General features: G+C 38.5%; 2 protein-coding genes across 2 annotated transcripts; one reads left to right on the forward strand and one right to left on the reverse strand.

The window, feature by feature from the left end:
• Positions 1–7,757: 7,757 nt before the first annotated feature.
• LOC133306181 (uncharacterized) lies at positions 7,758–11,579 on the reverse strand. Its single transcript, XM_061506462.1, has 7 exons — positions 11,163–11,579; positions 10,866–11,032; positions 10,484–10,695; positions 9,244–9,498; positions 9,068–9,154; positions 8,681–8,853; positions 7,758–8,102 (listed from the first exon to the last, which is right to left on the reverse strand). Exons 1-7 carry the CDS (start codon positions 11,462–11,464, stop codon positions 7,991–7,993), a joined length of 1,308 nt encoding a protein of 435 aa, XP_061362446.1. The 5' UTR covers positions 11,465–11,579; the 3' UTR covers positions 7,758–7,990.
• Positions 11,580–20,916: 9,337 nt separating this feature from the next.
• LOC133306182 (uncharacterized) lies at positions 20,917–23,250 on the forward strand. The gene is made up of 6 exons (XM_061506464.1): positions 20,917–21,068; positions 21,735–22,068; positions 22,257–22,341; positions 22,643–22,729; positions 22,821–23,057; positions 23,174–23,250. The coding sequence occupies exons 1-6, from the start codon at positions 20,917–20,919 to the stop codon at positions 23,248–23,250; spliced, it is 972 nt and encodes a 323-aa protein (XP_061362448.1).
• Positions 23,251–23,853: the final 603 nt, after the last annotated feature.

The raw sequence follows: 23,853 nt of genomic DNA on the forward strand, positions 1-23,853 counted from the left end.
GATGGACAAGCGTTTGGTTACAGCCAGATTCAATAAAAAAGTACGACCTCGGTCATTTCAGAGCGGCGACTTAGTCCTGCATAGAGCTGACATCGGCAACAAAAATGCAAGAGATGGAAAGCTCGCCGCAAACTGGGAAGGTCCCTATAAGATCAAAGATAATCTGGGAAAGGGAGCCTACACCTTGGAAACTATCTCTAAGAAACCAGTAAAGAGGACTTGGAACGCGGACAAGTTGAAGGTCTACTATAGCTAGATCTCATGTTCGAAGTTCGAAATAGGAAGACGAGCTCTTAAGCTCGGTCAATAGTTAGAATTATTTCTACGCAAATAAGGCGAGCTATTAAGCTCAGTCAGTAGGTCGATTTATTCCAAGCAAATAAAACGAGCTTTTAAGCTCACAGCCCTTGTAAAGAGATTTCGTTGAAATGCAAATAAAAAGAGCAGTTACTTAATTTCTGTTATCTATGCATATCGATTTTCACGCAAGTAATTGAAGCCTCAGGAGCTTCGTGGCCGAAAAGGAATAACAATTTTGTTGACGAACAAAAGAATAATCCTAGGTCGGCTAAAAACTCGACGAATTATAAGTCGACTACGACAAGATCGAAATAGAGCTTCAAACTATAAGTAAAAAATAAGCAACGATCTCGGCAAAATGAAATTAAAGACATAAGATTCAAAAAGTCGACCCAAAGCGGCGATCATGTCCTGACAATATAACAAAAAAAAGGGGGAGGGCTCAAAGACCCCGTAATCAAAATAACATAAGAAGGTCGGCATTCCGACCCCTTCATTCTTCAGCAGGAGATGAAGCGGCAAGAAATTCGGATCCGACATGCCCCCCATCAGTGGACTCGGCATCAGGGGTTCCAGGGACTATGATTTCGTCCTTAACCTCATAAGCCACGTCCATGCCATCCACCACCATGTCAGGATTCAAAACCTGAGCCTGAGCAATGGCATTGTCAAAAGCTTGAATAGCGGCCCTAGCAACCACGGCTTTAGCCTCTTCAAAGTCAGCCTGCAGATCTGAAAGTCGGGCATCCTTTTCAGCAATAGACTCTGAGAAGGACTCCTTCTCGGCACTCAAGTCATTAGCCTTGGCGGTAACCACCTCCAAGTCCTTCTTAGCCTTATCTAGCTCTGAGGACAACTCTTGAATTCTGACCTCCAAAGTTGACTTAGACCTGCTCAGCTCCTCCACCTTGGTAGTGAGAGATGAGTTAGAAGCAATAGACAAGTCGAGGCTCTGATTGAGATCCTGAAAGGTTTGAAGCAACGAGATCGTCTTCAAAGAATCCTCCTTCATCCATGCCAGCCTGGCCCTCACAGTAGAGGTCAAGCCCGAACCTCCAATGAGCCCAGGATGAGGCTTTAATACGGCCCTAAGACGGTCTGAAACCCCCGTTCTCCATAATTCCCCGGGCTCAAGGGTGATCAAATTCCCTTGAGGAGCGGTAGGAGGAACTGCAAGTGGTGACAAAGGAGGAGTCTGGGCACCAACCATGGTCACTCCGGCGCCGGCCGAGCTCCCGCCGACTATGGAGTCTATCCGCCTCTTCTTCGAAGCCTCCGACTTGAGAGGGACAATTTCGTTCGACTTCCCCTTTTCGCTCTTCTTGGGCAAAAACTTCATGTATTCAGCAGAGGTCATGCTGACTGAAAAAGGAAAAGCAAAGTCAAAATGTAGGTTATAAATCCGCAAGACAAGGTTATCTACAATTAAAAACAAAATGAGCTACATACCAAGCTCATAAATGGCATCCTCCCCAAACTTATCTACAATCCGACTCAAGTCAAAAGCGCCAAACTCATCGGTATATTCAATAAGAACTCGAACTGCCAGAAGTTCCGAGCTGGAAAGTGCAGATAAGGGGATATCATAGTCTTTTGGACGCCTTTGATAATGTTTCCGCGTCCAATATAACTCAAATCGAGATGATATGCCGCCGTCGTCAAGCCAACTCTCGGCAAACCAAGGAAGGGACTCGGAATGGGATACCACCTTAAAGTAGGCATCCTTGAAGCCCTTGAAAGATTGGGAGTAAGGAATAAAAATTCCCCTGCCTGGGGTACCTCGTAAGGTAACCCACCCTTTCTTCTCCTTAGACTCGGCGCCAGTACGAAAAGTATACACATCAAAGAAGAAGAAAAAGAGAGTGATAGTGCAGGAGAGGTACAGGTAGGCACACACCTGCTCAAAACCCCGAACGAAAGCCCATGAATTCGGGTGAAGTTGCGAGGGTGCAACCCTAAGACGTCGGAGAACCGACATCTGAAAGTCTGTAAAAGGAAACCGGATACCCAATTTGGTAATGAGATCCCTGTAGAAATAGAAGAAATGGGGCTCGTCCAATATGGGACCTGAGCATACTGGAAAGTCGCCAGGTGGGAGAAGATCAACCCCATTGGGATCTCCCGCTGGGAGCTGGGCCACCTCGGCAGAAGACATTGTGGACCGTTTTTGGAGAACCTCGAGAAGGACCCAATCTTGAGCGTCGGACCCGTCCATGACTATATCCCTGGAATACGAAGGACACATATCAACCACATCCGACCTTGGATTACCAACGTCGGATTGCAACGAAGACGGACTCCAAGAAGAAGGAATGGAGGTATCCGAACTACTGACAAGATCAACAAATGCACGATCATTTGGGAAGGAAGGGTTGACCGACTTAGGAAAACCTAGCTCGGTCGAGGAAAGGCTGGAAGAGCTAGCGCTCAAGTCAAGAGGAGGAATCCGATCCAAAACGGACCTCGTACCCGAGACCACCCCAGAGGATGGCAGTATATACGACAGCGGGACTGGTTCAGGAGAGGAGCTCAATCTGGGAGCTGAAGAATTCACTAAAGGAGGACTACTCGTACCAAGGTTAAGTCGGGATTGACGACCCCCTCTTGACCGACCTACTCCCCTCCTACCTCGGCCTCCACGAGAACTATGGCGGCCTCCACGGGGACCGCAGAGAAGCTGTTGACGCTTCTCCTCCTCGGTGTATTCCCTACCAAAAAACCAGTACTGAACAGAGCGAGGCAACCAACTCACCACCTCTTCCTCTTCCCTCTCCTGGCCACTAGACTGGATTCCGGACCAGAAGGAGAACTAGGGGCACTCATTATAAACCCCCAAGAACAGGAAAGGAACCCTTAACACTTCGAAGAGGAAAATGTATACCTCACCTTCAAGCTTAAACAGAGGTAACTACTCAATGCAACCTAACCCAACCAAAAAGAGATTCGTAAAAGCAAAGAGAATAGGAAGGTACCTGAACTTAGAAGCAAGGATGATGGGAACTAGACTTAATGCGTGAAAACCTTCACTGGAAGTGAGGAAAGCTCTAAGAGAGTTTATGAAACACGAAACTAGAACTGGAAAACGATTAAAAGCTCACTGCGAAACCAAACGAATGTAAAAGTTGTGAACCCATTCAAAACCTAGTATTTAAAGGACGACGAATTGCTGGAGGCGCGAAGGCGAAGAGTTTTTCCAAACGGTTAAGTGATGGAGGGCAAAAAGGGAATTTCACCCTGAGTGCATTAAATGCACTTCATCATAACCTGCATAAAAGTAAAGCAGAACGCCCTGCACGATGCACGAACTGCCAACGAGCGCGAAACACGTGGATCGCCTTAAGCGTCACAGCAAACGTGACATGAAAGGACGGGATAAAACTATAATGACCCTAACTGGTAAATCTTAGTTAGAGATTTAATTTAAGGATTTAAATGCCATAATTAGATTCAGTGAGCGATTTCGAGTATTTTGACTGTAATCATGACTATGTTATGAACAGTGCGTTCTGCCGGAGAATTTACAGTTTTGTGAATTAACCGGTAGAGCTTAAATGAGCAAAATAATTTTAGGAACATAATTTGATAATTCTGACGACAAATATGAGTTCAGAACGAAAAATTGTATAGTCTGGCACTTTCCGTGAAAATCTCGTGAATAGTGTTTCTACCGGGTATTTTGTACTGCTGTTTAAGCAACCGGTAGAGCCCAGAAACAAATAATTGATGAAATAAGAATAAGAAAGTCCAATATATGCCAAGCAAGTCAATATAGGCCCAAGAAAATGATAAGTTTATAAGTTTAAGTTTCATAAGTAAATGAAGTACAATTAGTGATTCACAGTGCATTTCGTCAAAAACGGTGCAAAAATCATACTGTGAATTATGAATATTGTTTTGTAAGAATTAAAAAGTAATATAAATGATTTTAGAAAAATAAAAATATGTTTGTAGCATTGAGTTAGTTCCGGGTCAGTTTAAGTGAAAATACGCGAAAGAAAAACATCTGTTAAAAAGTCACATGTGGCTATAAAGCTTTGTCATTCAAGTGAATCACTATTCACACAACTAAAACTCATTTCTCTCTCTTGCAAGTCGTGGAGTTCATCATGGAAGGGGGGGGTTTAGGGCTTTATTTCTTTTTTTGATTTCTTCTTGAATATGCCACCAAATCCAATGACCCACCACATGAAATTGATTGGAAACCACTCAATGAATCCATTCCACCTATCCATTTGAGCTATAGTTGAGTGTGTGTGAAGAGTTATTCCTCCTCTCATTTTCGAGTTACTATTCATTGGAGGAGAAAAAATGTGTTTTTGATGGAGCTTGGCTTGGAGGTTGCTTTCTAGGCTTTGGGAAGTTGATTAGTGGTAAGAAACCTTTGTTTCCATGATGTTATTTTGATGGTTTGTGTCATAGAAATTGTGAGCATGTGTTGGTGTGAAATAAATTAGTTTAAAATTTGAATTGATGATGGATTGATGATGTGTTGGATATAGGAATGTGGAATAAGCATATGAACATGTATAAAAAATTGGAAAAAAATCCCATGGTGACATACCCTAGATTTCGGCCTTGATAGGGTAATTAGGGGTGATGCACAAAGATTTATTGTATGTATTGGGAAGGTTTAATGTGCTTGAATAAGAGGAAATTTGATGAGTTAGTAAGAATGTTAAATTTGAAAGAAAATCCTTTGAAACATACCCTTGATGTTTCGGCCTTGAAGGATTTAAAGAGCTTGAGATTCCTAAAAATTAAATTGGAACTTGGTATATATATATATATTTATGTACGTGTAGTTGTTAAATTAAGTGAGGAAAATGTATGGTAAAAGAGAAGGATCCTTGGAAATTCCCTTAAAGGATTCGACATATAGGGTGTTTAGGGAAAGATGTTGTCATATTTTATTTTAATAAAATATGTGTGTTTCAAAGTATGAAAATGATAAGTCATGAAGTCAAATGGTTTGAAAAGAAATCATGGAAAAATATATTGATTTCCTAATTTTAGGCCCACGGTCCTTTAAAGTAAAATGCTATGATTTATGTTGGAAATTCGTAAGGAAATGGATGATTAAATTAAAGAACACCAACGGTTATAAAGAGGTCTAGACTTGTGTATTGGCATAGGATTGGCAAAAATGCAAAGAAATGAAAAGAAGCGATAAAATGTGTGCCTTATGTGAAAGCTAGGCATGATGGCATTTTATTAATTGGTATTTGTGGATTCTTGCTCTAGGTGTACCTAGGGACTAAAAAGGAATCATAATCTCTTGAAGATATATAAGTAACTTGTGCAACAAGTAAGGGTATTGGTAAAGCTTCAAGAGGTAAGCTCTATGTTTAAGGAGTCTTTTCCTGCTTGAGTGCTCCACCATGGTTAGTGAACTATGGTTGGACTGTATGACTGTGATTTAGATGCTTTGTATAGATGCATTCATATGGAGTTATTTGATAACATGATATGTTTTGCTCTGATATGACTTCTGTAATATGATTTCTGTAACAATCTCTGGCCATTGATTGTATAGTACCCGGACGTCCGCTTTGGGGTCCTCCCTCGGGTCTGATGGTGTACGCCTCTGATATGTCTGGTTCCGCTTTGGGGTCCTCCCTCGGGAACACGTGCGTTGATTTCCGCTTGGGGTCCTCCCTTGGGAATGACGGCGCACATCTCTGATATGATATGGATATATGCTCTGTTCTGTTATGATATCTGTTATATGTTGTATTGTATACTTTGTATCTGACTTTCATGCAGGAGTGAGTCAGGGGTATGGAGAATTCTCTATAAACCTGGAGCTTATTGAGATTTGTAATCTCACCCCTCTTTGGGGACACATTTTCAGGTGCCCAGATTCCCGGTGAGTCCTCACTAGGCAGGGACACGACACGTGGCTGAGGCAGTTGACAGATCGGATTTTGAGTGGTTGTAGGCTACTACCTTTTTGGAGTGTTTGATGTATTTTAGTATTTTCGCATTTGATGGATCATGATATTGATCCTTTATTTTGTATATGGCCTGTATATGTTTTGTACACGTCTGTCGCTTTGATGCATGTACATTTGGGTATTCAGGCACGTTATGTGATGAGGTAGTATTCAGATATGTTTACGTGTTGGATTGCATGCTGTTAGATATAGTGGCACTGAGCCAAGTTATGCATGCGCCCATGGATGGGCATTTGATTATATTTGTATAAACTGTTTATCATGAAATGCTTCTGTGTGGGATTGGAAAATCCCCAGTTGTCCGATTTATAGAGGAAACTCTGCCCGATTTATAGAGGAAACTCTGCCCGATTTTCGTTTACGACGAATGAGAATTTAAAAAGAAAAAGAAAAAGTTAGCTCGTATTTTCAGAAGTTAAGTCTTCCGCTGTTTTCTGTTTTATCATATGTATGTTAATTGAACCGGCTCGATACGGGGATGTTACAAAAACGATAAGGCCAAATTTCGATTTTCGTGTTCAAACAGCGCCTAGACTTCAAAAGTCGGGGAAAGTAGGGCATAGCTGAAGGTTCCAACATGACTAAGAACGTCAACTCGATCCAGCACCAGGAAAACAAAGCTCAGGTCAATGGTAGCCAAAAGTTCACAATAAGTTCAGGAAAATATCCGACATGATTACAACCGACTTCAAACGCAAACACCATGAAAGGTCAAGAGGCGTGGTGAACGTAATCTCGACAAAACAACTGAGTCAGAACGCTGGCGTCGAAAAACTCGAAAGTCCAAACCCGAGAACAATGAACGCGGACAAACTGAATCCGTGATAGCACAATGGCACCTCGACATCCCGGACACCGGAATACCGAGCTGCGGGGCAACTGTTATGGATATGAATATCATATCCCAACTACCTACTAGAATATCTGGTGAGATATGGAATCAGCAACATCTCAACAACTCCAAACAGCCAAGGGATATAAGATAAGGATCACATCCCAACAGAAGGAGGTTGAATCCTACTACGATTGGGGGATCTCAAGAGGCACAAGCACTAGGAAGGTAATCCTATAAATAAGAGCCTAAGGACCCCAGGTAAAAACTCAGAACACATTTACTACTTTCGCCCACGCTGTACACACACTCACGCCTTGGCTATAAGCCTATTGCTTGTGCGCAGTGATTGGGACCTCGGCTATAAGCCTAGTATACAGTTGATATACACTATCTCTGAGCGCATACCCTACGGTATAGCAATACGGTCTATCCAGGACTTAACATTTTTCAATTCACAACACGATTAAGGTAAACTAAGTGAAATAATTTATTGGATATTCATTAGTGCGAATTAAACTTCTAATTGCCAAAGAAAAAATTATAATACTTTAGTTTTCAAAAATAGACATTTTATTTGAGACAAATTTGTTCGAATAAAAACTCAAATACGTGCTATATGATTATATGACGTTTATAATTTCATGGATGAAAAAAATCATCTTGGTCCATCCACCTTATTACTGATTCTAAAACTATAATATGCAAGTTAATATACATAGTAGTACATTGCCTTCGAGAAGAATTCTTAATGCTAAATAAACAGATTAAAGTGGATCATGCAAATAGCAATCCAACTGTATCCTATGATGAATAGATCAAGAATATGGGAAACATCAATATTGTTATCGATTAAAAGCCATAACACATCTCATTAATGAAAAAATAATGCATTTGTTGTCTGTCATCGCATGAAAGGAACTAACCCCCTCATTTCTGTTCCATTTCCATTGGACAGGAAGTAAATTTTTTTCCAATTTTCTTCTGAGAATACTTCACGACGAATAAGCCTTTGCCTGTCAAAAATGAAAACACGACATACTCAGAATTTGAAACACTACTGTCAAGCTATGAAATTTGTTTGCATTCCAGTATCCACCAAGAAAAGGCACAAACAATATTCCCATAAAAATGCAAGGAAGATTATTGATCCAACAATAACCAATGGATGATAAATCCTGGTCGACATAATCAGAACTAGAAGGTCAATATACTAAAAAGAATTAGAAAGCACGTGTGATCAAGATTGACAATAATACTTCCACTTTATGACTAGAAAAAGATATAAATATATAAGTTCATTAATCCATTCATCACTTGCTGAAGAACCAGTTAAAATATCTAGAATGTATCTTTCTATTTTGACGAAATTATTGATGTGGACTGAATATGGGAAATGTCCAACAATGATAAATTTCAAATAGGAAAACAGAACAAAATTTAATGAGAAGAATTTAAAAATAGAAAAATTATGTTAGACTGATTACTTTATTAACAAATGATGGCCTTTCAATCTGTTATCTACTAGAAACTGTTACCATATGCCATAGGCAATGTTATCAACCTGACAAGCATAGAGACAGTGTAAGCATACCTTAAATAATAATGGCACACGGTGTCGGCTTCCTCTAAACTGTATCGAGGAAAAATTACACGGGCATCTACTGGAACATCTGGTAAGTCTTTTCGAAGCTTTCCTACCGCTGTTGAATGAGAAAAAGCCCCTACCATCATATCATCATGCATCATTGACCTAAAAGCCTTTACCTGCAACAGTAGGAAGACGAATATAAATGCCAGAATTAAAGCTCCATTTACCACCGCAGTATACAAGGGTGACAAACATTCCCAAAGAAGTAAATTTTACAGCAACAAGGTAAGAATGCATGAAACTGTAGCGTATTTCCAAAAGCAGAAATATAATCCATAAAGCAATGTATTGCTGACATTGTTCTAAAATAGAGAGAAGCAATGTACCAACCATTGTAATTTCTCTAGCATGTATTGGCCGACAAGAACGAATTGTGACTGGCTCCTCGTACTCACTGAATGTAAACCAGTTATTATACTGGAGACAGGCAACCACAGCAAATAAGTAAGACAATCAAAATATACCCAATTTTGAGAACAAATACTTTCAAAGAATATGTTTCTCACTTGATCAATTGCAATAAGAACAGGCATGTCTTTAACAAGTGATAACTCTTTCCTCAAACGAACTACCACTCCAACAGCTGCATGTGTTTGTTCAATTCCAGTCTTCACCAGCTCATATAAACTTGTACCTTCAGAAATCCCCAAGGAATCAGCATCTTTCAACCATCCAACACCAGCACCCTCACCTAATGGGATTGGATCAAATATTTGGCATGGCAGTTGTTTTAGGTAGGACTCGTTGTACTTCAAAAAATCCTGGAAACAAACAACCCATAACATTCATAATAACTCTGGGTTAATGAGTCCAGGAAGCCGACAACAAAATACAAAGTTTTAATTATACTCGCCATTAATATGCAGAATAGAAGTAGAAAACCAAAAATAACTTAAACAAGGGAACAACAACTTTTCCCTTTTTCCTTCTTCTATCTCAATTTCAATTTTAAATTTTTCTTTATTTACTCGCCATTAATATGCAGAATAGAAGTAGAAAACCAAAATTAACTTAAACGAGGTAACAACAACTTTTTCCTTTTTCCTTCTTCTATCTAAATTTCAATTTTAAATTTTTCTTTATTAAACATCTATCTCTCTAGCCATCTTATGCATGTGGGTTGAGAACTATAGTAAGAAAGTTCATAATAATTTAAAATTTACATGTACAGAGATCACATTGGTATAATCATGGGATAATGTGGATATTCACTCCTCTAACCTACATATTCATGGCTACAATATTATAGAAGGATATGTACAAAATCGGAGGACAGGTGAAAATAAATATTCTCTCAAAGCATTGAGAAAAATAAAGAGAGTGAGAGAGAAGTTGAGAAAGAAAGAGACGACAGAAAGGTGTGCTCATTCTTTCCTTGTTCACTAAAGATTACTAAATATGAATACATCTCAGAATTGACAACATATTTCTTATAGGTAAACTGCCAGGTCAATTAGGCAAACAGTTAGATAGGTGCCCCAATGAAACTGGAATAGCTAACCACTTGAAGCATAATAACATAGACAATTGACAAACATCCTAGGCAACTGTACAGGCATTTATAAATTGATTTATTGTTGCTAAAGTAGTCATCAAGAAATCACATTGTTTCATTCTTTTCTCTCTTTTATAACACTCTAAATACTGGACTGACCAGCGAAGAGTGTGTTTAGCATATTTTATAGTTTACACACACAAAGATACAACACAAGTAAAACTGAACAACAGTGAAATTCCCAGTCTTGCCTTGAGGACATTCTCAGCCTGGACAGGTGTGTCCCATAGACCAGTTAGTGGATGCTTATAGAAAAATCCTCCATGAGTCCATTCCCAGCCTTTAGGAACATAGAAAACCAGCCAACCTTCTTCTCGGGCCCACTGAACAAGCATTGCAAGCGCGATACTCTTCCCACAGCTAACAGGACCATCTAACACAACTTGCTTCCTAATTTTGAAGCCTAAAAAATAAAATAAAATAAAAACTCAAACACACATCAAAATTGAGCCTGTAACAAACACCAAAAATCATCCAAATCAAGGTCAACATAAAAAATAAATAAAATAAAAATCAAGTAATTCGAAATGATCAAGCATGTAGGAAGATAAAAAAACAACACAAAGACCACACCTTTAGCAGTAGAGGACCACATTGGGGGATCAACCACACGCCTGAAGTTATCACGAAGCTCCAAGAAGCTCTGCCGAACAAGCAAAGCGTCTCGCTTGGAGTCCTTGAACTCCTTCACCATACCCATTGGCAACCCCTCAGGTAAAACCGCGTTCAGGGCCTCCTTCCTGGAAAACCACAACGACCAGAAACGCAAAATCCAAAAAATGGGGAAAAAATCAAGGACGCGTACAAGGTGTTCGAAGAAATGCCACAATGGGAAACGTAGCAAAAATAGAGCTAGAATGTGTTACTTACGTGAGCTTGAAGTAGGTGCAGACATCGTTACGGGCGAGTTTGGAGAGGGAAGTAGCAGAAGAGAAGAGGGGGCGGTTGTTGGGGCCCACGTCCAGAGAAGGGTCCTTGTCGTCAGCGGCGAGGCGGCGGAGACGGTCCTGTTCGTCGAAGAGAGCATCGGCGGCGGCGGGGTTCTTGGGATCGGGTTTCGAAGTTGGAGCGGGTTTGAGGGGCTTAGAAGAGTAGCTGAAAGATGAGATTGTAGTTGGCTTGTGATGCCATTGATGATTAGTTGCTGTGGCTCTCACAAGGGACCGTAACATTTCCTTTGATTTTTCTTTTCTCTGAATGAAAAATCACAGTGATAATGAGAGAGAGAGAGAGAGAGAGAGAGAGAGAGAGAGAGGTTTTTGTTTAGGATTTTGGAAGAGGAGATTGTGAGTGAGGACTGGGAACTGAGCAGAGAAGGGATAGGGATGGGAAATTGGGAAATGATGTGGGGGTATTATGGTACTTCGGGATTTTCAAGTTTTGATTCTTGGGCGAGTAAATAGTGTTGTTAGATCACTTGGGCTTCAACCCATCTTTTTCATTGGGCTTCAGCCTAAACTGAAGGTAGCATCTTCAATCCATTAGATATGTACTATATAGCATAAGGCTTTATAATGTAAGAGATGTAATAGTGTAAGACTATGTAGCACCGATACGACACGTGACACGACACGATACGACATTCCGACACGTCAATCTTAAAAAATTATGGATTTCGACACGTTGGGACACGTTTAAATATTAAATAATATTTTTAATTTATATAGTGTATATTTCATTTAATATTTAATAATTTAACAAAAAAATGAAACTAAATTAATAATACCCATCAACACGTTATAAAGATGGAAGCTTTAATAAAAAAAATAAGAACTGGGATGAGAGAGATATAATATCAGATAGAGAAATCAAATCATATTAGAGAGAGATCAGAGAGAAGAAGATACAACAAGAGCATAATAGGAATTGACAACAATGATGCTGAGATGATCTCTTATCTACTTAAGGGGAAAAAAGATAAAAGATAAAATTGATATGATCAGGTGGAAGCTTTATTAATATATTTTAACTTTTAAAAAAAAAATTAAAAAAAATTAAAAAAAATTAAAAAAAATTAAAAAAAATTAAAAAAAAATTACGAAAATGTCATTTGACCGTGTCGGATACGGTCAAATTCGCGTGTCGGAATGGTCAACGTGTCGGAAAAAGTCAACCGCGTGTCCGACACCGTGTCGGAGCGTGTCGGACCCGACTCTTCCTGTTTTTACAAGTGTCCGTGCTTCCTTGGTGTAAGACTTAATTTGTGTAAGGCTTGATAAAATTATAATATTTTTCAGTATTTGATGTGATATTGTATAAAATATTATATTATATAAGATGATAGTGTTTTATATTGATTCATTATATAACACCAAATAAGATTAAAAAAATAATGCTTTTAACAAAATATATTTTATTTAAAAATGTATTATATTCATCAAAATATATAAAATTACTATAATATTTTGAAAAATTAAAGTTTAAAAAACACCTAAAAAACTCATGATTATTATGTATATTTAAGGGTTTGTTTTTTCTGTTGTTACTGCAGATAACTTATCTGCAGTAAGCCCAATACGACGTCATTTTGTGGCGAAAATTATAGTGTTCTTGTAATTTTAATTTATTTCAGAGTTATAATAGTCTTTATTTTATAATTTTTTAAGATTTCAATACCAAAACGATGTCGTTTTGAAAATAAATGCAGATAACTTATCTGCATTAATTGCAGAAATATTTTTCCCTATATTTAATAATATATATGTCAAATTTGCACACGTAAAGTAACAAGATTTAAATAATAATTTGGATAATAACAACATATTTAGAATAAGTTTTACTGGAATTTTAGATCTCACAGTGTTATGGACCTAAGTGAGGCCCATATCCTAAGAAGACCCGGACAACCTAAAGCCCAAAGGTAAGTCCTATAAATAGGAGCTAAAGACCACATGTATAACTGATCTCCTTTTAACCTATTTCATGCAATCACATAGCACACACACCACCACCACCCCTTTGACTAAGGTCATCCTATTGTGTGTCGTGATTTGTTACCCCCAGACACCTAATTCATAGGTATCTCGAGAGAGCATTAGATCCATCACTAATCAACTAACCCTCAGTTAGACATCTTTGCCACAGGCAGAACATTGGCGCTGTCTGTGGGAACCAGAAGGACAGCTAAAGTGGCGGATTATGGCTGTTGACTATTTTACAAAATGGATCGAAGCAGAACCAGTGGCCACAATTACTTCGGCTAGGATACAACGTTTCTTTGAAAGAAATCTGATTTGCAGGTTTGGCATCCCGGCTGAAGTAGTGACCGACAATGGAATACAATTCACAAGCAAATCCTTCAAAGAGCTGATGGCGAACCTTCATATCCGATATTGATTCGAATCAGTAGAGCATCCTCAGACAAATGGGCAAACGGAGGCAGCTAACCAGGTCATTATAGAAGGACTGAGAAAAAGGATAGAACAGTCGGCCAAAGGAAAATGGGTAGAAGAGTTGTACTATGTATTTTGGGGATACAAAACCACGATGCAGACGTCCACTAGAGAAAGCCCATTTAGGTTGACCTATGGATGCGAAGCTATGATTCCAGTGGAGTTAGGATAACCGTCCTGGAGGAGGGTTCAGGCATTAGCACAAACGGAAGAAGAAAACAATAAAAAGATGGCAGTGGAGCTAGACTTGATAGATGAGACCCGGGTTATGGCTCACTGTAAAAACTTTGCGGCTAAACAGCTTGTGGCAACCCGATTCAATAAAAAAGTAAAGCCTAGAACATTTGTGGTAGGAGATTTGGTTCTTCGAAGAGTAGACATCGGAGGGAGAAACACAGCTGAAGGAAAGCTAGCTCCAAAATGGGAAGGGCCATTCAAAGTAAAAGAAAAGTTGTCAAAGGGAGCTTACATGCTGGAGACTCCGCAAGGGAAGAATATTAAAAGAACGTGGAATGCAGACAAATTGAAGAAATATTTTAGCTGAAGAGTAGAAAGATGTTTGAATTTTACTTTGTAATTTCAAGTTCGATTATGAATAAAGTGAATAAAACGGATGTTCATTTCGTCAGAAAATTTGATAATTATTTTAAAGCCGAGGTAGTGGAACCCGTCTTGCCCAAGGGCAAGATCGTGAGTTCTAGCTAGGCACAAAAACTGAGGTAGTGGAACCCGTCTTGCCCAAGGGCGAGATCGTGAGTTCTAGCTGAGGTATTGAAAATCAAGGTAGTAGAACCCATCTTGCCCAAGGGAAAGATCGCGAGTTCTAGCCGAGGTATTGAAACCCGTTTGCTAAATTAGCAAGTGGGTTCTAACCCACATAAATAACTTGAGAAATAAGGGGACGCCCTTAAAATTTCAAGTCCTTGCGAATAAAACAAGGGTTTCGATTTTCTTATACGGTAGGAGAAAATTTTCTTATGTTGTAGACACATCTTATGTGGGGCCTATATCTATTAAAAAAACAAAAAAAATATTGCACGAAAATTGAATGGTCACTAGTAGGAGAAAACAACTCTCCTACGACATGAGAAAATATTTTCCCATAAAACAAATGTATTGCTTAAAGCAAACATACCGAAATAGCACTAAATAACCCTAATCAGGTTAGTAAGCTATTTAAAAATCCATCAATGACAAGTTAAAAGTGTATTCAAATGCATATGGCATGCAGCATTTACGGTGTTCATCACAAATCAAAAAAAAAAAGGAGTCATTACAAAACAAACCGGCATCCCGGCACTTCATTCAACCTATTGATCGTCACGCTGAAACATCTCCCACACTTCGACCTCAAACTCTTTCCCAGCGGTCTCAGCTTCCGGGTTGATGGTTACGTTCTCAGGTATATCCAGGCTTGGCTCAACTCGAGGAGGGACGTAAACCCCACCCCGGATGTAACCAAAGCAGTTCAGTTGATCGGTCTTCAGCGTTACTTCAGGATTGAAATACTTCATTTGTTTTATAGCGTTGTTGGTTTATAGCGTTGTTAAACGTAGAACTAACAGCTTTCTCCAACGCGGCTTGACTAAACTTATAATCAGACTGCAAATCCTGAAGGTTAGATTTCAGCTTATCATTCTCCAAAGCCAAAGCTTTCGTTCTTGATTCATTCTCGGCTAGCAAGGCTAGTTTCTCTTTGAAATAGTTAATGAGGGCCTCTTTGTCAGCATCAAGGCCAAAAGAATTTGACACAAGTTTCAAATTGTTCTAAAGACCACTTTAATTCAGCATCAACAACTGACAAACTTTCATTCTCCTGGACTGCCCTGTCGCGATCAACCCGGAGTGCATCCCTGTCAGCATAAATCTCTGAATGCTTCTCCAAAAGCAGAAAGTAAGGCTTCAATAGTGAGGCCACCTTGAAAGCATATAAATTGGCTTTCTGCAACTCCTCCATCTCGGCTCTCGAAATGACTCCAATCCCATAAAATGAGGGCGGGGGCGGGTAACACCACGGAGTTTGGTGGCAACCCCAGTTTCCCATAAGGCTCCTCTCCTAAGTCCAACGGGAAGAGCAGAAGGAGTTGGTGTACCTCGGTCAACAGATACCACGGCTCAAGTGGTACCTCTGGTGCCTTTAACAGGAGAAGCTTGATTACAACCTGAATCCAACCAATTATGAGCATCATTGGTAAGATCCAACACTGATATGTTGGGATTAACAGCCTGAATAGAAGAATTGGCACCTATAAAAGGACTAATAATCCTTTGCCTTTTAGCAGCATGAGGAGGCCGAGCTGCAGCCTTCCCTCAAAGAGATAGCACATAGTCAGGTACTTCTTCCGCGACAGAATCCATCTGACAATCTGCAAGTCAAACAGGCACAATCTGAACAGGGAAGAAAAACAAGTATTAAAAGACATGTTAAAAAATGAAAAAGGCATACTAGTTTGATCCATGTCGGCCTGGGATCTAGCAACCAAAGAAGTCGCACTCAAATGGCCTTGAAAGCCAACATGGGCTAGTAAGGTCTTAACGTTAGCCTTATCTTCCCCTGATAATCTCAACTTAAAATCAGCTGGCCTACGCAGGTGATGCTCTTGAGACCAATAAAGAGGAAACTTTCCCTCTCCATCCTCTCCAATAAACCATGGCTTTTCTCCGACTTCGGCAACCACTTTGAAATATGCACCTTTGAAATCTTTGAAAGAGTCACTATAAATGGAGAACAATTTTCTAGAGGGCTTGCTGGCACGACTGCGGATGCTAGTCCACCCTTTGAGTTGAGGAGGCTCAGAACCAGTGCAAGGAGTATATATGTTAAAAAAAAGGAACAGTGCAAGTCATAGACAAGGATGCACACAGTTGTTCAAAGGAAACAATATAGGCCCAATCGTTAGGGTGAATTTGAGTAGGAGCAAGAAGGAGATGGTTCAAAAGTTGTATTTTAAAAGGAGAAAGAGGAAACCGGATACCAATCTTGGTAATTAAATCGCGATAAAACAGAAAGAGTGTGGCTCCTCGGGATTCTGGCCAGAGCAAACGGGCTCGTCCTCTACTGGACAGAAAGTATTGAATCCAACCGGATTACCTATGGGAAGCCCAGATATCTCTTCAGTTCATAGCAGATCTGAAGCTTAGAACTTCCTCTATGACCCATCGAAATTTTTTGCGAAGATTACTACTGATAGGTGCGGAACCCTTCTCGGCCGGGTTCACCTCGGCTTCCTGTCCTTGGCTAGATGAGGTAACTTCCACGTTTAACTCTGCAGAAGGAGACTCTATAAATACATAGAACAAAAAAATGGAAGGATTAAAAACAGAAAAATACGTAGCAAGGAAAGTACATACCTGAACTAAACAAACTACTATGTGAAGAGCTTGAAGAGTCGCCTGAGGTAACCAAAGGGGCGGGGGTAGATGAGCTGAGATGATGAGAACAATTTCCTAATACTAGATCGGCCATGAAATCGTTTCCCTTTTCAACAAATTGGGCACTAAGGTAAGACAGTTAAAGCAGGGTTCTAGATTCTTACCACCCGGGTTAACTGGCATAGTTTGATGAGGGGTGCGAAGCGGAACAGGGTTATGAGTTGAAATCGGGATTGAGTGTAAAGGGATGGAGGTTTGACCTAGGTTGAGAGCAGCACATGTTGGCAAAACCCCTACATTACGACAGAGACCTCGACCGCATCCTCTGGTTGAGGGGCGAGATGAAGATGCTCATCTGATCCCACCACCTCGATAGCCTCCTAACAAGGCGGCCTGAGTTTCCTCTTCGGTCCGAGGTCTGCCAAACAACCAATATCTCGGACCAAGAGGTAGGTTCTGGATGAACCTTTCTTCTTCCTCGGCATACCTTTCTTCTCCCTCTGCGATAATCCCATCACTACGGCCAAAGACACGAGGACAGGTGGGTCTCCCTCAACCAATGGGATTCCTCTCACTCATACTAGGAGGAATTTTTGAAATAAGGAACAATGAAAATAACAGTAGTGACAAGTCTTAGGCAAATAATGTTGTACACGTAAATATGACAGTAGTGCGCAATCAGACAAGCAGAAACAATGCATGAAGGTTTAAAACACAAATGTGGTAATACCAGAGGAACTGCAAGTTCCTAACATATTTGCTGGTTTACACTTCATGGAAGAAGATGAACGAAGTAGTAATGGAAGCTAAAGATAAAACATACCTGAAACAAGGTTCTTGAAGAAATGTGGAAGTAGCGGATGAAAGGAAATCCAGAAGATGCTAAATCCAGAAGATGCAAGATCAGAAGAAAGGAGAAGCGAATAGAAGCCAAAGTATGAGAGTATGAAATGGGAAACGAAGTTGAATGGGTATAACCTGCGAAATGAAAGGGCAAGGATAAAAAGGTAAAATTATTTACAGACAGGACAGTTGAGGGACGTTCTGACTGTTACCAATTAATGAGATGCGAAGCGGAAGGAAGTAGTGGCACACGTTGTGTCTATTGAAAGAAGCCACGTGGAAAGTGGTTATCATTACGTAAGAAGGAAATCATTGCATGCGAAGGAAAGGGAAATCGACGTGGTATCTAGAGAGAGCATTAGATCCAACATCAATCAACTAACCCTCAGTTAGACATCTCTGCCACCAGGCAGAACACACAGTGGTCTAAACTTATATTTTTATGTGTGTAATAGTTTTTTTTTTAATTATGCACTAGGTTTTTTTTTGTGTGTGTAGGAGATTCAACTTTTTTATTTATTTTTTTGGTACACGGGAGATCCAACATTTAATTAACATTAACGTTACACTTTCAGACTTGCAAAGAGACAAGTTACTAACTCCTTGGTTGCTACTCTAATTTTTATCAACAAATATTTATTTAAAACAAGCAACCAAATAAATATTTTCAAAACTCTTTACAGAGGGCCCGATCATTGAAGCAGCCGAGGTATTGAGTCATTAGGCCAGTGGTTCAATAATGAGTTATTGGTTCAATTGCATGACCTGGTAAGTATATTCTTGGTAAGTATATTCAAATCTATAATTTACATTAAAAAATTATAAACATACTCAAATATCTGAAAATAATAATAATTTCATATTCAAATATTTTAATACAAAAAATAATAAATCACATATTATTATCCAACAAAGGATCATACACACTTATAATGCGTATGATACTGATGCTTCATGTTCAGTAGATGACATCTCTAGCTATAAATTAAATCAGAATTCTTTGCATAGTGCATAACCAAGATAATATTAATGTTGTAGCTACATAATCTATGTAAGCCAATAAGAAACAAATGTCTCAAATATTTCAAAAGAAAACAAACAATTTGTGAATTTTAAAAAAATGGATATCCTCTATGATTTTTTTTTCGAAATTTTTTTATGAACTAGGTCGGTCACCAATTGAACTGACTGGGTCACCGGTTTTCACCAAAACTGGTCGGGTTGCACCAGTTCCAATGTTTGGCCGATCAGATGCTTCACCCAAATCAATTATATGATCAGTTTATAATTTTCGGGTCGACCCATGTAACATCCCAATGGCTGGCAAGGGCACGGGTGATCGTCAATGCAAAAGAAACACGAACAATGAGTGGCTCATGCCAAATCTTGTAGCTGAAGGTACATGAATGGATCGAATCAACACCCGAAAGAGAGGAATTCCAGAGACTGTGCAGGTATGGGACGCTACAGTTGGGGATAACTTATAAAAATTAATTGGTACTACATATACCAACAACGTGCATCTACTTTTCAGTAGCCCGAAACGAAAGAATTTCATAGTTAAGTGTGCTTAAATTGGAGCAATTCTGGGATAAGTGATCTCCTAAGAGTGATCGCAAAATATGTTGAAAAGTCTTCGTGTTAATTTGTGGGGACAATCATTGATCTTGCAAGCGGCCGAGCGTTATAATTTCTTATACACACATAAAAGTGTGTAGGGCACTATATGAAGAGAAGAAAGAAAGAAATATAAGCCCCATACACTTTTAAATATATATATATATATATATATATATATATATAATAGTAGATAAAATTATCTCATATATAATATGAAAAATGTTAATCCTTTAAACGATGCCAAAAATGTTAATAGTAGATAAAATTACATGAAGAATGGAAGGCGTCGTGGGAGCTGACGGGTCTGGAGACGTCACAAGGAGTGACGGGTTTGCAGTGTTTTGCATCAAGGTGGTTGACGACACTGCCTGCATGTCACCCAGTCGCGCCATGCACACTAACGGGACCATTTGCATCATGTTGACCAACACGTTTGACTGCTCTACACCGAAAAAATATTTTAGAACAGCTTTCACTTGGAGAAACATTCCTCATTTTTTAGTAGTACATTTTGCCTATATATTATGCAAACAGCATGGGAAAACATATGCATGCAATATTACAAATGATGAAATGAATGAGTACATTTACAATTGTGACATGACATTCTTCTACGTTCTATTCATGCTATAAATATAAGGGGAAAATATGTCTTTTTAAGATAATTATTTTAATTAAAATTAGTATTTTTTATTTAATATGTAAATTAAAAAAAATTCTTACTTTCTTTTACTATAATTTTTGTTTATCTCACTGTAAAATACAGTAGTTTTGATTAAAATAATATAATTCTATTTCCCTTAAAATTACAAGCACTAAACCCTAAATATAATTAGTTATATTTCAACCTAAACTTTTGTTTTTTTAAAAAAAGTAAAAAAAAAAAGAAAGAAGAAAAACTAACAGGTGGTGAAAGTAACAAAGTATAATCCCTCGTGCGGGTTAATTGCCACAAAAATAGTGTCTCATACATACCAAAGACATTTGCTAACTGTTACCTCTTCACACTGCACTCAGTCTTCTCTTCTACCTCAACTCTTCCGAGTTCCATCATTCTCTGTTGTGTAAATCTGTGTCTCAAACCCCACACAGCAAGGTATGCTTATGTTGCTTTTATATAATTGGAAAATCATATAAAAGTTTGTACTTCTAAATTGGAAAATCATTTCAATGCATATGAAACTTGGAAAATAAAAATTTCAATATATTAATCAAAACCGAACAATTCCTATTGAAATTGTAAATTTCATTGGGGTCAATAGTTTTGCCAACCACTTTAGTTAAATGCATTATCTTTGCTTTTGTAGATTTATTTTTTCTTTGATAATGATTAATGTTGTATGAGGAGGCTGGTTTTGTTACTTGCTGATTAGTGTTGTAACTTCTTAGGTCATACAATGGCTGGAATAGCGTTGCTTTTAGATTTATGGAGGAAAAACCAAAGCTTTAACACAGAACGGACCTATCAATCTTCTTGGTTTTTTTCTGCATCTGCCACTGCTGCCACTTATGCTGCCGGCACCACTTTTGCCTCGAGGGATTTCTTTGGGTATGATCCTTCACCAGAATTTTATAAAAGTGTAAGATCAGAATTTTATAATAATCATTGATATGCTTTATGTGGATTTAATAAGAACTATTATGAACAAATGATGGTAGCTCAGTTGGCGCATGTGAGCTGAGTAGTAGATGGGGTGAGAGCATGTGTTTGATCATCCTCAATACCATCTTTGAACGGAGTTTAAAGTCTTAATCCTGGACCCATCCCGAATCAGAGTAGTCGCGAAACGATGAAATGATTGGAATATTTCAAAAAAAATAAGAACTATTGTGTTGAATTTAATCTGGATGGTAAAAATTAAATTTCTGATCCGTTCTCTGCACTTATCTATTTAGCTTTTTTGTTTTCTTAGTCATGCCTTAGCTAAACTTCTAGGTAAAGTGGTCAATATGGGGGAGGGTGGTGCAGTGTTCATCGATTTTATCGCATCATATGATTTTGCAGTCTAAATTTTGAGGATGCATGGCAGAGCATTATTTTGAAAATCCTACAAAATATGCATTGTTGAGTAAAATATAAGATTAGGAAAACGAATATTGACATCTTTCCTCATTTGAAATCATGCATTTTGCCTAATTTTTTGGGGGCATGTTTTACTTCTTTGGTTAACATTCAGTTTATATTGACATTCTAGCTACATAACTTCAGTTTCAGGGCACCAGTTGCTTATTGCGATGCTGGAGCAGCAATTTCTGAAGATTACATTTCTAGTACACGAAGTGTACCTCAGAAATATTTTTACCATGATACTCTAAAATATAGTACAAAGAACTACACCATTGAACTTAAACCACTGTTTTCTGCTTTTGAATTGAAGTCATTTGCAATGATTACATTGAGGTCATTCTTGATGTTCTATTTGCCTCTATTGGAGCCTCATGCAAAGATGGAACAAGATGATAATGACTTTGTACAAGACAATCAAGATGATCTTCGTGGCAATCTGACTGTTCCCTTAAAAAAATCAGTACTTCAAATCATCCGTGAGGTGAGCCTTATTTTATTTAGCCTATTATTGGTTTACAAATAGTCGTAACAAGCAATATTCACTATAATGTAGTATTAGAATAAATACCATAGTATTCACAAAAGTCTCAACATTGTTTTTCTTTCCATTTTCATCGGACAGTGTTTGAAAGTTAGCTGATAAGTTGATTTGTTTCGAATTCATCACAGGTTACTGTCGTGACAACTAGACGCATTTTAGAAAGGATCACTTTACATTATTTTTCAAGAAGATTGGCATGGAAACTGCTCAAAGGTGCATTTTTTTTTTCCAAATTGTTTTTAGATTCAAATTTAGAGGTTAAGCTTTGGAGCACCAGTGAGGTTGCTTCTTGTGACTAGAAAGTCATTGATTCGAGTCTAGAAAATATCCTCTTTTGCAATGCAAAGATAAGTCTGCGTACAATTGACGCTCACTCCTACCCTTACAAGTCGGGAAGCCTTATTCATTGGGTTTGGCCTTGTTTCTAGATTCAAATTTATATGAAAACAAATGTTTGGTACCATTTTTTCTTATAAATCTTATGTGCATTCCATTTATGTGATCTCCTGAACAGACGTTCCTCAATCAGCTGCTCGCAAAGCTGGAAGGAAAATGCCTACTTTAGTTTACTTATTCTCTGTGAGCAAAGCAACTTTCAGAGGTGAAAGCATTTAATCAATTGTATGTGTTTATTATAAGGTTGATTGAGCTATTGATCATTTCAACTATCTTGTGCAAATGTTTGTGTACAGGGCACATGCTTGGAGTTGCAGCATCATGGATTGTCCAAGTAGGAGTTAGATTAGTTCAATTCTTCACTACCAAGTCAAAGAATGAGGATGATAATATTGACAAAGCTGATAGAATCAGACTTCTTAAACAGAAGGTTTTCATTGCTACAGTTAGGTGTAATGCATCTCTAATTTTTGCCTCTCTTGGGGCAGGTATTGGGGCTACCCTTTTTCGTCCTTCAGTTGGCCAGTGGATTGGTAAGATTATCAACAATGCATGCAAACAATGTCATTACTTACTTGAATTGATCATGTTGAGTCATGCAAAGCTGATTCATTTTTATTTTTATTTTTTTAAATTGTCCCTTTTTCAGGTTGCATTGTTGGTGATTTGGCTGGTCCGGTTATTGTAGTACTTTGTGCTGACAAATTTTTTCACTTGAACCTTTAGTGCTGTTTATTTTTTCTTATAAAATCTTTTTCCCATTTCAAATAAGACTGATATGTATGAAGAAATTTTGTAGTATTTCCATGCCATTTCTGATTTAACCACTCCCAACAAGTCTCTAGACCTTGCTAATGCGTAAGGCCCTCTTGCAACTATGAATATGGTACCTTGTTATTGTTTCAACAGATTTCCAATTGTATTCCTTGAGTTGTTATTATACTACATTTTTATGAATTATTTTCAGTACATTTACCTTGAGTAACCCTCTCCCTCTGTATGCAACTATGAGCAGTAGATGGCATATTTTATGGTGTGAAAATTAGGAGATATAGTTTCTCATTTGCACGAGATAATTTGTCTCATGCAACACATTTATGTGTGGGTGGGATCCACTAAAAAAGAAAAAAAGAAAAAAGTGAATCACATCAATTTTTGTGATTCAGAGCCAACTCCGACCCAAGCCTACAAACTTGGTATCAGAGCATGGTTCATTCTAGGCACTAAAAAGTACTATAATAAAAGACATGGGAAACAATCTTAGGATGTGGAAAGGAGAGTACTGAGTAGGATAAAAGTCATTATAAAAATTTCAAATCAAATCAGTTT

The sequence above is a fragment of the Gastrolobium bilobum genome, unplaced genomic scaffold (genome assembly GCF_033153095.1).
Source record: "Gastrolobium bilobum isolate Gb01-03AN ecotype WA unplaced genomic scaffold, APGP_CSIRO_Gbil_v1 utg40940, whole genome shotgun sequence".
Lineage (NCBI taxonomy): Eukaryota > Viridiplantae > Streptophyta > Magnoliopsida > Fabales > Fabaceae > Gastrolobium > Gastrolobium bilobum.